Source organism: Papaver somniferum, unplaced genomic scaffold (genome assembly GCF_003573695.1).
Source record: "Papaver somniferum cultivar HN1 unplaced genomic scaffold, ASM357369v1 unplaced-scaffold_79, whole genome shotgun sequence".
Lineage (NCBI taxonomy): Eukaryota > Viridiplantae > Streptophyta > Magnoliopsida > Ranunculales > Papaveraceae > Papaver > Papaver somniferum.
In genome coordinates, this window is record NW_020650859.1 from 1140027 (window position 1) to 1152783 (window position 12757).

At 36.7% G+C, this 12757-nt stretch overlaps 1 protein-coding gene across 1 annotated transcript; it reads left to right on the top strand.

Moving 5' to 3' along the window:
• The first annotated feature begins 595 nt into the window (after nt 1-595).
• On the top strand, nt 596-9256 carry LOC113344601 (G-type lectin S-receptor-like serine/threonine-protein kinase RKS1). Its single transcript, XM_026588542.1, has 9 exons — nt 596-1050; nt 4778-4795; nt 5598-6952; nt 7063-7182; nt 7320-7534; nt 7634-7844; nt 8007-8244; nt 8337-8490; nt 8897-9256. The coding sequence occupies exons 1-9, from the start codon at nt 596-598 to the stop codon at nt 9188-9190; spliced, it is 3060 nt and encodes a 1019-aa protein (XP_026444327.1). The 3' UTR covers nt 9191-9256.
• The last annotated feature ends 3501 nt before the right edge of the window (nt 9257-12757 follow it).

Genomic DNA, 12757 nt, shown 5'->3' on the forward strand with positions numbered 1-12757 from the left:
GTTCCAAATCACCAGCTTTAGAAGAAACACATAAAGATGAATTTAATGTCTTGAAAAAAATTGTACACGCATATATTATCTTGTTAAAATCTTGCCAAGACAAATCCACGATCGTAAAGCCTTGGCGAATAAAAAAGAGTACCAAACTCGCTTGAACTTGAGGAAACTTTAGTGGAAATGTAAACTGAATAATGATCACCAAATCTTAGTTGGACTTTTATAAGCTTCGTACAAGTTATAGCGCGCAAAAACCAGAGCACAAGAATTTAACAAGTCAGTACTGAAATGTCAAGAGACTATTACTTGCCCACCACAATGAGGCAGTATTTCACTGTCCCTACCAAATTGATTATCGAACTGCAATTTATGATAACTAAATGCAAGCCAACTGCACTCGGCGGCATTATTTTTCATTTTGACTATGACCGAGAAATTGGTTCATAATGAGATCATCAACTGCACACCACACCACACAAATAAAATAAAATAACAATAATAAAACAAATTGAATGCTAATTTCTACTTAGTTGTTTATTGCTTTGAAAGAAAAAAAATAAAAATTTGCCTTGCGGCCAGATTTTTGCTTGTACAAAGAATGGATACAAGAAGAAACAAATCATGGGCTTTCCTTTGTGTTCTAGTTTTTGGTTTTGTCATCTGCAGTAAACCCCATAATACAATTGCAGCGGATACGATCTCCTTCCGTGACTCTCTAAGTGGAAATCAGACCATTACATCAAGGGGTGATAATTTTGAGCTGGGATTCTTCAAACCAGGTAATACGTCTAAGAATTACTATATAGGCATTTGGTACAAAAAAGTCTCTGTTCAAACTGTTGTCTGGGTTGCTAACAGGGATGCACCTATTCTTGATCCATATTCTTCGAAGTTGACGGTTTTAGATGGGAAATTAGCTTTACTCCAAGAAAATAAAAAACCAATTTGGTCTTCTTATATAGCTTCAAGTACTGTGAATGCAAATGAAGTAGTTCTTGGTGATGATAGAAATCTTGTTTTAAGAGATGGCTCTAATCCTGCAGTTGTATATTGGTAGAGTTTTGATTATCCAACTGATACTTTGTTACCAGGTGGAAAAATTGGATTGAATAGAAAAACTAAGTAAAAATTGGGTTGAATAGAAAAATTGAGTTCCGAAGAATACCAGGTTTCAACTCATAACTAGCCATAGAGGCTGACAATTTAATGCACGATGGTCGGTTGGTCCTAGTTGGATACATGTACTCCGGCAAAATTTTCATTGTTGGCACAATAAAAATCCTAAGGGTGAACGCCTTACTAAGACTTAAATTCTCAAAATTGAAGTTTCCAAAAACAGGGCTCTCCAAAGAAGAGTCTTCGAGCTCCCTGTCTATAAAAGAAAAACCTTTAGGCTCGTCACTAATCAAACGACCAAAAGTGCCTCTTTTCCAAGCATGCTCACTAGTGGTCTTGAGTGATTTTGGCATATACTAAAAAAAAAAAAAAAAAAAAAAAAAAAAAATCCTAAGTAAGGGAGGTTCTAAGCAAACACACAGCAGGATGACTCCACCAAAACAAATCTAAAGATTTCTAACAAACAACAAGCATGATGGCTCCACTTAGATTGTTTCTAGACCAGCTTCTAATCCTTCGAAAAGGAATTCCTTACAATCTAAGAAAACCTTTATGGATCTATCCGAATAAAGTGAGTCGAAGAGAAGTAGGGGAAGCTCAGAGGATCTTTGATACCCCCACCTCTTTGGAAACGCTTCCCTGGGTTACAAGGAGGCTCTAATCGAATTACAGTAATCTTCTTGAACTTCAAAGTATGCTTAAAAGAGCTACCAATATTTTTCGAACGACTTTCCTATTAAGCTCGTTACCCTATATGTGTCATTCTAGTCAATATTTGAGGCTTGGGTTCGCGTAGGTTATGTTTTACTAAGGCGGGAAAGAAGAGAATGGTGATGAAATCCGAACCCTTATCTTGTATGGCCTGTCCTTGCCCTTTACTAGGAAATTAAAATCCGTATTCAGTCCTCAACATATATTCACCTTAAGGAAGACAGTAAACCCGCTGACAAGGGATTCGCGGGTGTTTCGAAAAACTTACCTCCCGTACCAGACGGGCGAAGAACCGTTGAAGTCGACTCGGTCCACGACTCCTATGTCATGTACGAACCCGAGGGACCGAGACGATATTGTAATCGTCGTCCTGCCCTGCAAACAGTTTATATTTAAAACTACCCTTCCGTATGGTTTAAAATTAAAAGAATAGTGTCCAAATTTCACAGTCCAAAGTCCAAAACTAAAGTGCAAAAGAAAAAAAATTACAGAAATAAAAGATATCCTAATACAATTTCTAAAAAGAAAATCTAAAGAAATAAAAACTAAAATAAAAGTAATATTTAAAAACCTAATAAAATAAAATAAAAATTTATTTGTCTTTATTTTCCTTTTTCTAGCTTTTATCTTTGGCTCCTAATCTCTTAGTCACCAAAGTCTTTGGCTTAAATTCTTTTCGGTCCAAACTCCAAACCTGTAGCACAAAGAAATGTATACCCAAAGAAACGTAAAATAGAAAAAAGAGAAAATAATAAAAATCTAAAAGAGAAAAAACAGAAAAAAAAAACTAATTTTTTTATGTAAAAAACTCTAACTTAGAAACAAGTCCGCGTTGACGACGCCAAAAATTGATGTTATTTCAACTTTGTTGTAGTAAAAGGTTCGTTGAGACTTGTGAATGAAACTGATTTTAGACTTACTTAAACTAAAAATAGAGAAAATTTAAATCCAAATTTGTTTTCAAGATTGAAAATAACCAAGACACTAGATTCCACTACTACACATGAATGAATGATGGTAAAAATTCCAAAACTCTAATTATCTTTAAAATCTCTTATTTCTTAATTCACAATTATCAGGCATATTCTCAAACATTAATTGTATTCCTTAAGCATAGATTATCTAAACAAAGTATAACCTATCTAATTGAATCACAACTAATTAAGAAAACTATGCAAACAATTAAAATTCTGCAAAGCAGTGATTTGAGTGAATTATAAAATGCAAATTAGAGAACAGTAAAATAGTTACCAATTATTCGTGCATCAATAGCTTCCTCCGTGCCTTGATTATGCGAGAAATAGCTCATCATCATCATGGAAACATGCTCAAAATTCACCTTTATTAATGCTCAAAAATGGTTTACAAATGATGAAATGGGAGAAAAATTATTAAAACCGGGTTTATAACACTTATATTTGTTAGTTACATGAAACGATAAGAAATATCCGTCACTAGTACTGTTGAAGACTGACTGTCTTTGAGTGTCTTATGTTCTTCGTACGTTCTTCAGCAGCAGAAAAAATATCCTTCCTGTAACTTTGATTTTCCGGCTCTCTACTGCTCCAAATTCTCCCTCCTCCTATATATTACTCCTCTACACATTATATAGCCTCACACCACAGAGAATACTCATATATAACTCAAACAAATCTTCCATTACGCGGCAGTGAATGAATATCTTCTCAGGAATATTTTCTTTCCTTTCTTCTCTTCTCGAGCTGTCAGCGGCCAAGCTTTATCCAAACACGAGCATCACACGTAAAATCACGTTGTAATCCCGTGATTATCTCATCCGCACACTACTCCCTATTGTGTAGAAATTTAACGTATTCAACCCAAGTTTTTCAAATAAGAAGGACTTACCGGTCCTGTGAATGTAAAAGGATGGAATGAGTCGATTGGAGTGATTGAATAACGCCACAGCTCCTCCAAATTCAAAACAGAAAACTCCGCAGGTGACAAAATTCGAACCTGCACTTTCCCGCCAATTTTTTTCTCAAACCGTGAAAAAGAGGGGTGTACCCCTAACCAAATCGAGAGTGTGAATAGCAGGTGCTCAACTGAGGTGCCCCTTATTCATACTGAGAGTCCGAATAACAAATATCCTCCAGGGGTGCTCCACATAATTTTTTGTGCGGATTTTTCCAAAAATGTTTATTTCTCAAAAATACCTACAAACACATAAAACACCATAATAAATACAAAAATTGGTACTAACAGTATACACAATAAAGATGAAAATAGACACATAAATGCGTCTATTAGTAACCTGACGAGAATTGGCCTCCAACAACCCACTCGTACAAGATTTGTGTTAATGTCTTCGTCCCATCCATCAAAGGCTTGTTTTTCTTTCATTCAGATCATTGATCATGTTGACATACACTCATTGAGTCATTGTAAAAATAATTAATGCTTTCTCTACTTGCTTTCATTCTGATTATTCTCGGTTATTGTTTGTGTAAAGATGGATGCCAAACCACCTGTTCCTGCAGGAATGCTGATATTGTTCACCACGTGAGTTTTCTGTAGGAAAAATGAATTATCACCCAATATTTTTATCACTACAATGTTAGTTTGTGGTATTATTGTTAGAATACAGGCATTCAACTTAAAATTAATTGGCAATGAATGGAGAGGCCCTAAGGATAACACGTCTCTCACGTGTAGTCTCGTTGGGTCTAACACGTGGGTAATAATAAATCGGGTGACACGGAATAAAGGTACATGCTCTGATACTATGTTAGAATATGAGCATCCACCTCAAAACCAATTAACAATGAGTGGAGAGGCCCTAAACATAACAATTATGATGACATAGTGCCATCTTTACTAAATTCACCCACTCTCCAAAGTCTAATGAACACCCGATATATTAGATCCACTGTAAGAACGTTAAATTTGGGAGGTCAACAATTTAGTTGGATTATTTACCATGAATGTCATGCAGGGAAGCACAGACACACCGGTATTGGCGCCGTGTCCAAGACAGACGCGCGACGGACACACGACACACGTGGGACACCGACACGACACATGTGGAAAAATGTATACTCCATTTTAGTAGTTTGGTGACCTAGTGTATCAAGGAAATCACTATAATAGTTAATTTTTCTATATGTGAGCTAACCTAACGGCATAAAATTGAGTTTTTTTCATGTATTTGCGTGATTAATGTATTTGATATACTATAACACTATGGTCTTAGTATATAAAAACCATTTTATTAATGTATATATGGACGTGTACGTGTCCTGATGATTTTGGATTTTTGCCGATCCCTGTGTCCGTGTCGTGTCGTGTCCGTGTCCCGTGTCAGTGTCCGTGCCTCGCAGATGTCATGTCATGTGTGTAGAGATGATTAGCAAGTCTTAGCTGAATTCACAAACTAACAAGTCTGAAGTCTCAGTACTGTTACTTACCCACTACACTTCTCACTCCTTACGGATAATAATCATATAATGATATTAACTCGAAGATAAAAATAATTTTAGTTTTTACAGACTGAAATTAGGCGGTACGTCTATTTCTCTGTCCATAACAAATTTGATTATATGAACTGTGATAACTAAATGCAGCCAACTGCACTCGCCAGTATTTTCTTACATTTTGACTATGACCGAGATATTGGTTCTTAATGGGATCATCAACTGGACACTACTAAAAAAAGAAAAGAAAAGAAAAAAGAATTCTCATTCTATTTAGTTGTTTATTGCTTCGAAAGAACAGAAAATTGCTTTTCCTGATTATTAATTTATTTTGGTATATAGAATGGATACTATAAGAAACCATTCATCGTTTTTTCTTTGTGTTTTGGTTTTTGGTTTTTTCATGTGTGGTAAACCCCACCGTACAATTGCAGAAGATACAATCTCTTTTGGTGATTCTCTAAGCGGAGATCAGACTATTACATCAAGGGGTGAGAATTTCGAGCTGGGATTCTTCAAACCAGGTACTACGACTCAGAATTACTATATAGGTATTTGGTACAAAAAAGTGTCAGTTCAAACTGTTGTCTGGGTTGCTAACAGAGATGTACCAATTCTTGATCCATATTCTTCCAAGTTTACAGTTTTAGATGGGAACTTAGTTATACTTAGCAGTAAGTTAGATGCAACACCAATTTGGTCTACTAATTTAGCTTCAAGTGCTTTGAATACAACTCAAGTAGTTCTTTGTGATGATGGAAATCTGGTTTTAAGAGATAGGTCTAATCCAGCAGTTGTATATTGGCAGAGTTTTGATTATCCAACTGATACTTTGTTACCAGGTGGAAAAATTGGGTTCAATACAAAAACTAACCAAGTGCAGCAACTCACCTCATGGAGAAGTCGAGAAGATCCTGCCACGGGATTTTACAACCTAAAATTAGGACCAAATAGAAAAATTCAGCTCGCTATATATTGGAATGAGTCCAAAGAAATCTGGAAAACTGGGGAGTGGGAAGAAAAAGAAAAAAGATTTCGCTTACTTCCTGAGATGAGATTATATCATTTCTTAAATTTTAGTTTAATTTCAAATGTAAATGAGAGTTACTTTACTTATTCAGTTGCCAACAAATCTACGAATACTATTTATAGATATGTTATGGATATTTCTGGCCAAATCAAGGAATTTACATGGTTAGAAAGAAAGACTACCTGGAATTTGATTTGGCGTCAACCCAAACGATTGTGTGATGTTTATAGTATTTGTGGACCATTCGGAAACTGTAACCAGGGTACTCAGAAGTGTGAGTGTTTGCCGGGTTTTGTCCCGCAGTCTCCTAGAGATTGGAGTCTACAGGACTCAACTGGCGGATGTGTTAGGAAAACGCCCTTGGAATGTGGGAATATAGATGGGTTTTTACCAATATCAAACTCAAAATTTCCTGATAAACACCAGCTGTTTCCAAAAATCTATGGCATAGAAGAATGCAAAGCAGCTTGCGAAGGTTCGTGCGGTTGCATTGCTTACGCTGTCTTCAACAATGGATGTCGATATTGGGATAAAGATATTATAAATTTCAGTCAATTTAATAAATCATCTGGCGGACAAACAACTTTATATCTCAAACTTGCGGCTACAGATATTCGCAGCCTTGTCCCCGTCTCTAGCAGTCCCGCGCACGCCTCTAATGATCAAGGTAAGTAACAAAAATGCAAGGGCGTCTTTAAAATGAAAAAGTGAATGGGTCCATAAATATTATGATGGGTAAGATATTACATGTGCTTAGGGCGTCTTTATAATTTTCAGACAGAAAGAGAATGGCAAAAGTTTGGAAGATCGTCTTACCTGTTTTCATTCTGGTGGTAACTATCGTGGGCGTCTTAGGATACATTTATCTGTTCAAGAGAAATAAGGCTAATAAAAGAGGTACACATATCTTTCCTTTTCTTTATGCAGGAAATACTGCATCATAACTGTCACCAATAATTTCAGCCTAGTTGTATCTCGGAATTACATTGTCTAATCATCTCTTCACTTTCGTCTTTTGTCCATGATATACCCAGGAGGATTGAAAGGACTCCAAGGGGTGTTGGCTGAATTACTGAAATCCAAGGCTACCTACAACGACTCTCCAAATACATGCATATTTGATGATGGCAACACAGAAGGAGAAACACAAGAATTACAAATATTTAACCTTGCTTGTTTAGCTAATGCTACGAACAACTTCCGCTTGACAAACAAGTTGGGAGAGGGAGGTTTTGGCCCAGTTTATAAGGTCAGTTTACGTGTGCTTGATTATTATGTATAATATCAGTAGTGGTCAAGTTATTAGACATTCCTAAACATAATATAATTACATGGAGGTTGGTTCCAGGGTAAACTACAAAACGGGCAGGAAATAGCAGTGAAAAGACTGTCTACAAATTCTGGCCAGGGTATCAAAGAGTTCAAGAACGAGGTCGTGTTGATATCAAAACTGCAACACCGAAACCTTGTGAAACTGTTGGGTTGTTGCATTGAAGGAGAAGAAAACATGTTAATTTATGAGTATATGCCCAAGGGAAGCCTGGATGCATATTTATTTGGTTTGTGTTCTTTTCTACTTAGCTATCTTATCTAGACTGCATGCCTTACATGTGGACATTTTGATAATTTCTTTCAAATTATTTCTATTTCCAAACACTTCTATGTTCATCGCCAACTAACTTTCTACCACTGCTAATTCAAGATGTCTGCACTGATTGCAGATCCAAGAAACAAAGCACAACTAGATTGGGATAAGCGCTTCAATATTATTGGAGGGATCTCTCGGGGCCTTCTTTACCTTCACCGCGATTCTCGTTTAAGAGTTATTCATAGAGATCTGAAAGTCAGTAACATTCTATTGGATGAAAATATGACCCCGAAAATTTCAGATTTTGGAATGGCACGGATATTTGGTGGTGACCAAACTATAGCTAATACTAACAGGGTCGCTGGTACATTGTGAGCTCCATGTTCTCTTAATTGTCTTCTCAGATTTTCAATAACTCTCCTTACCAGTTTATTGTATAACATGTCGTCACAATCAAATGCAGTGGTTACATGTCTCCCGAGTATATCACGAGAGGCACATTCTCGGAAAAATCAGACGTCTTTAGTTTTGGCGTGCTGATATTAGAAATTGTGAGCGGCAAGAAAAATAACAGCTTTTACAATCCTGAAGAACCTCTTATAAACCTTCTACTTCATGTAAGTATTTACTACCTCCCTTTCTAAGAAAAAATAGGTTTGTTTTCTTATTCAGATGTTTCAAAAAAATAAGTTTTTTTCCTTATTTGGAAAATTAAATGTTATTAGTTTATTAATTTATTCATGAAGGGGCCACTTTTCTTTTTTCTTTTTCTCCCTAAATATGAAGGGAGGACCACTATTCTCTCCATTTTCTGTGTAATATCAAATATGGGGTCATGGATAAAAAATGAAAAAGTATGAAAAACTGGCTATAATGATTAGATCTCTTAATCCTTGCATAAACCAAACAAGCCTGTTTTTTTATAAATGGAGGGAGTATATCCATAAACTCTTCATTAGTATATTGACGTGCTATGAGTTATTATTAGTTTACATAATTTGAAACTTGTGTTTTGTGTTTCAGACTTGGAGACTTTGGAAGGAAGGAAAATGGTCAGAGGTTATCGATGAGACTTTAGGTGATTTGTATTCTCCATTAGAAGTAATAAAATGTGTACATATTGGTCTGTTATGCGTTCAGACTAGAGCAATAGATAGGCCAACCATGGCTGAAGTGGATAATATGCTTGGAAATGAAACTGATCGTCCAACACCGAAAGAACCTCTATCTACTTTCCCAGCATCATCAGATCCGGATTTTGGGAGAAATTGCTGCTCAAATAATAATGTTACTTGCACTGCAGTAGAAGGTCGATAGGTTTGCAAATGGGAGAACCAATTTCAATGGTGTACTTTAGTTCTTCTATTATAAGTTGTTTTCATTCTTGTAAATTTCAGTTAAACGGCTTGTAATGCATGTGGTGTTATTATATAAACTGTAATGATATATTTACTTTACAACAACGTTACTTTCATCCTCTGACGGAGAGAGTATTCCAATACTAAATCTATAACCATATAGAACCACGAAATACTAATGCCAATAGGAAGGATATATGCAACTGTATGATGTGAAAATCAGCATATTTTAGAACACCGATATTTGATTTCTTAGAAATGATAGATGCAAATAATCAAAACAAAAAAAGAGGTGAAAAAAATGCAGAGGAATGGGTAAATTACACGTGGTGATGAATAAATCCGCCTGGAGGAGCATCAAAACAGACTCCGTTGATTCCGTTGTTGGCTTCACCCTCTCTGAGGTATCTTTTCCCATATTTCGTCATGTAGTCAGCAATCTTGTTATCATATCTTGGAATTGTTTCAGCAAGGGACGTATAACCAGTAAAGTTATGTACCGCCAACTCTAATATCTCTTTAAGGATAGGCCAGAGAAGTGAAAAAGACTGGCCAAGGAATTGCTGTTCCTGTACACAAATCTCGCAAATGAGATGATGGTCTTTGTTGTTGAGGTCTGTAGAACATTTGGTACGCGCTGTATAGTCAAAACTGTCGAGGACATCATGAGCCCAGCAATGATTACAGACAACTTGCAGTATCTTGATTCCTAAGTGTTTGGATAAGCTTCTAGAATACCTTGAACCTGATGGTAGAGGGGGGAAACTGGTTTTTCTGTAAATCCAGAGCAGGCAATAATTGGGTTGCCAACAAGATGATCTCTTACGAAAAGTCCATACCCTGCAATGTTTCCATTTTCTCTATAAGTAGCCATCAGTGTTGATCCAGTACAAGTAATCAGGGTTAATACTAGGGCTTGAGTGGAACTCATGGGTTGACTTGCGGACCTTCTCAGAGGATTTAGGTCTAGATAAAAGTTTTTTCTTCTTGGAGATGTTTTTTGTGATCGTTGAAAACAAATTCAATTTATGAGTTTTTCTTACCAGTTCAGATGCAGCACCATTATTATCATCAAAAGAATCAGAAGGATCGGAAGAATCAGAAGAATACCTCCGATCCGGAGATCGAGAATACCTCCGATCCGGAGATCGAGATGAAGGAGAACCACCATAAAGCACCCTATCACCGGGTAATTCCCTATCACCATAAAGCGCCATATCACTGGTTAAATCCCTATCACCTGGTAAAAAATTTGTTCTTCTTTTCCTAATTGTCTCTGTTGAGATTATTAGTCCCACATTGTATGGGCAATCTAAGATCCTGCGGTTTATAATCTCTTAGGGCCTCTCCACTCATTGCCAAAGGTTTTGAGTTGGATGCCCGTATTCTAATATGGTATCAGAGCAGGCTATTTGCGACGAGTCGTTTGACCGCGCCTTTACTCCGTGTCACCCAATTTATTGTCCACGTGTTAGACCCAACGAGGCTACACGTGAGGGGGCGTGTTGAGATTATTAGTCTCACATAGTATGGGCAATCTATGATCCTGCGGTTTATAACTCTACGGGCCTCTCTACTCATTGCCAATTGGTTTTGAGTTGGATGCCCGTATTCTAACATGGTATCAGAGCAGGCTATTTGCAACGAGTCATTGACCGCGCCTTTACTCCGCGTCACCCGATTTATTGTCCACGTGTTAGACCCAACGAGGCTATACGTGAGGGGGCATGTTGAGACTATTAGTCCCACATTGTATGGGTTTCTAAGATCCTGCGGTTTATAATTTCTTAGGGCCTCTCCACTCATTGCCAATTGGTTTTGAGTTGGATGCCCATATTCTAACATGGTATCAGAGCAGGCTATATTTGCGACGAGTCATTGACTGCGCCTTTACTCCGCATCACCCGATTTATTGTCCACGTGTTAGACCCAATGAGACTAAACGTGAGGGGGCTTGTTGAGATTATTAGTCCCACATTGTATGGGAAATCTAAGATCCTGCGGTTTATAATCTCTTAGGGCCTCTCCACTCATTGCCAGTTAATTTTGAGTTGGATGCCCGTATTCTAACAATCTCAACCTCATCATCCTCATCATAATTCTCATCGTCAGTCTGACCCTCATCTCTGTCATAATAACCAGGAAAATCGCGATAATCATAATCGGCATAGACCTTGGTTTTGTTAACAGTATTTTGGGAGACTACCGACTGAGAGCATGACCCTCGGGGATCAACTGCATTAGTCAGGGAAGACTCCGAAAGTTTATCACAACTGCCAAACAAAAACAAAAAATTGACATTTTTAAAGTATATAGAATAACAACTGCAACTCAACTTTAGGAGTATTCCAAATTAAAGTTTAGGTTAAGGGGATTTGAGTTCTAACCCTAACCCTAATCAAAATTTACCAAGGAAAGGAAAGATCATACCTTTTGGACGGATCCATTATGTAAAAGCGATGGTACTTGGATCAAAGTTGTATATCACTTCTTCGTTCCCCAAAACACTCCTTCTCTCTAAGGAACAAACAACAATTACACTAATCGGTCGGGTAGATTTGATTGTCGATAAATACCTAAATAAAAATGTTATTAGGAAATTACTATAAATAGAGCAGGAGACATAAATAGGGAGGAAGTGAGAAGAAGAATTTGTTTACTAACGTGTACCGATTACAAAGATTTAAGGCTTGATTTATAGGTATATATATTTTGTGCCCGAGTATAGGGTCCTATTAAATTAGAAAACTATTATAGGAGTTCTAAGGAATTGGTTTTGAGGGTTCCTATGGATTCAACTATTCTAAATGTGGATGAGGGGACCTATTTTGTTACCAAAAATACAAAAATATCGGTTGATATCCAAACCAATTACTAAACCTAAATCTAATTAAGTCAAAAACTAAAATTAAACCCAATAAAAACAAAAATTGTCTCTTCTTCTTTCGCTCTTTTTCTCCTTCATCGCCCCTTCTTCCTTTTTTTTTTCTTCAATGACGATCAATCGTCAATTCTCAGCTAGTAATAATCTTAGTTATGTAAGAATCGAAAAACCAATTAGTTTTGACCCATAAATAGGTTAGATTTGTTAAAACGAGGAATTAAAATTAGTTTCAGAACTAATTACGATTGGGAAAATATGAACTCCCAACCGTAACCAATGTTTACGGTTAGGTTTTCTTATCGATGTTAAATTTTCAAAAAAAATAATCAAAACCAAAATTTACTTTGTGCAGCGTAAGAAAAACACACCGTATATTTTTCGTGTGAATGAGAACCCCACCGTAACCTAAACTCAATTTAAATACGGTTTGATTTTTATACCGTAAATCCCCCGAATTTTAGCTACGATTAGAAATCCCACCGTAGCTTTCCCTAATGATTCTAGGTCACTGCTACCAGCCACGACGGCTCACAATAGCTTTATAAGCTAGCAACCTTGGAACCGTAGGATGTAAAGCATCTCCGTATTTTGTTTCTTTCTATGAAACTCTAACGGTGACCGCTGTTAAGAAATATATAATTT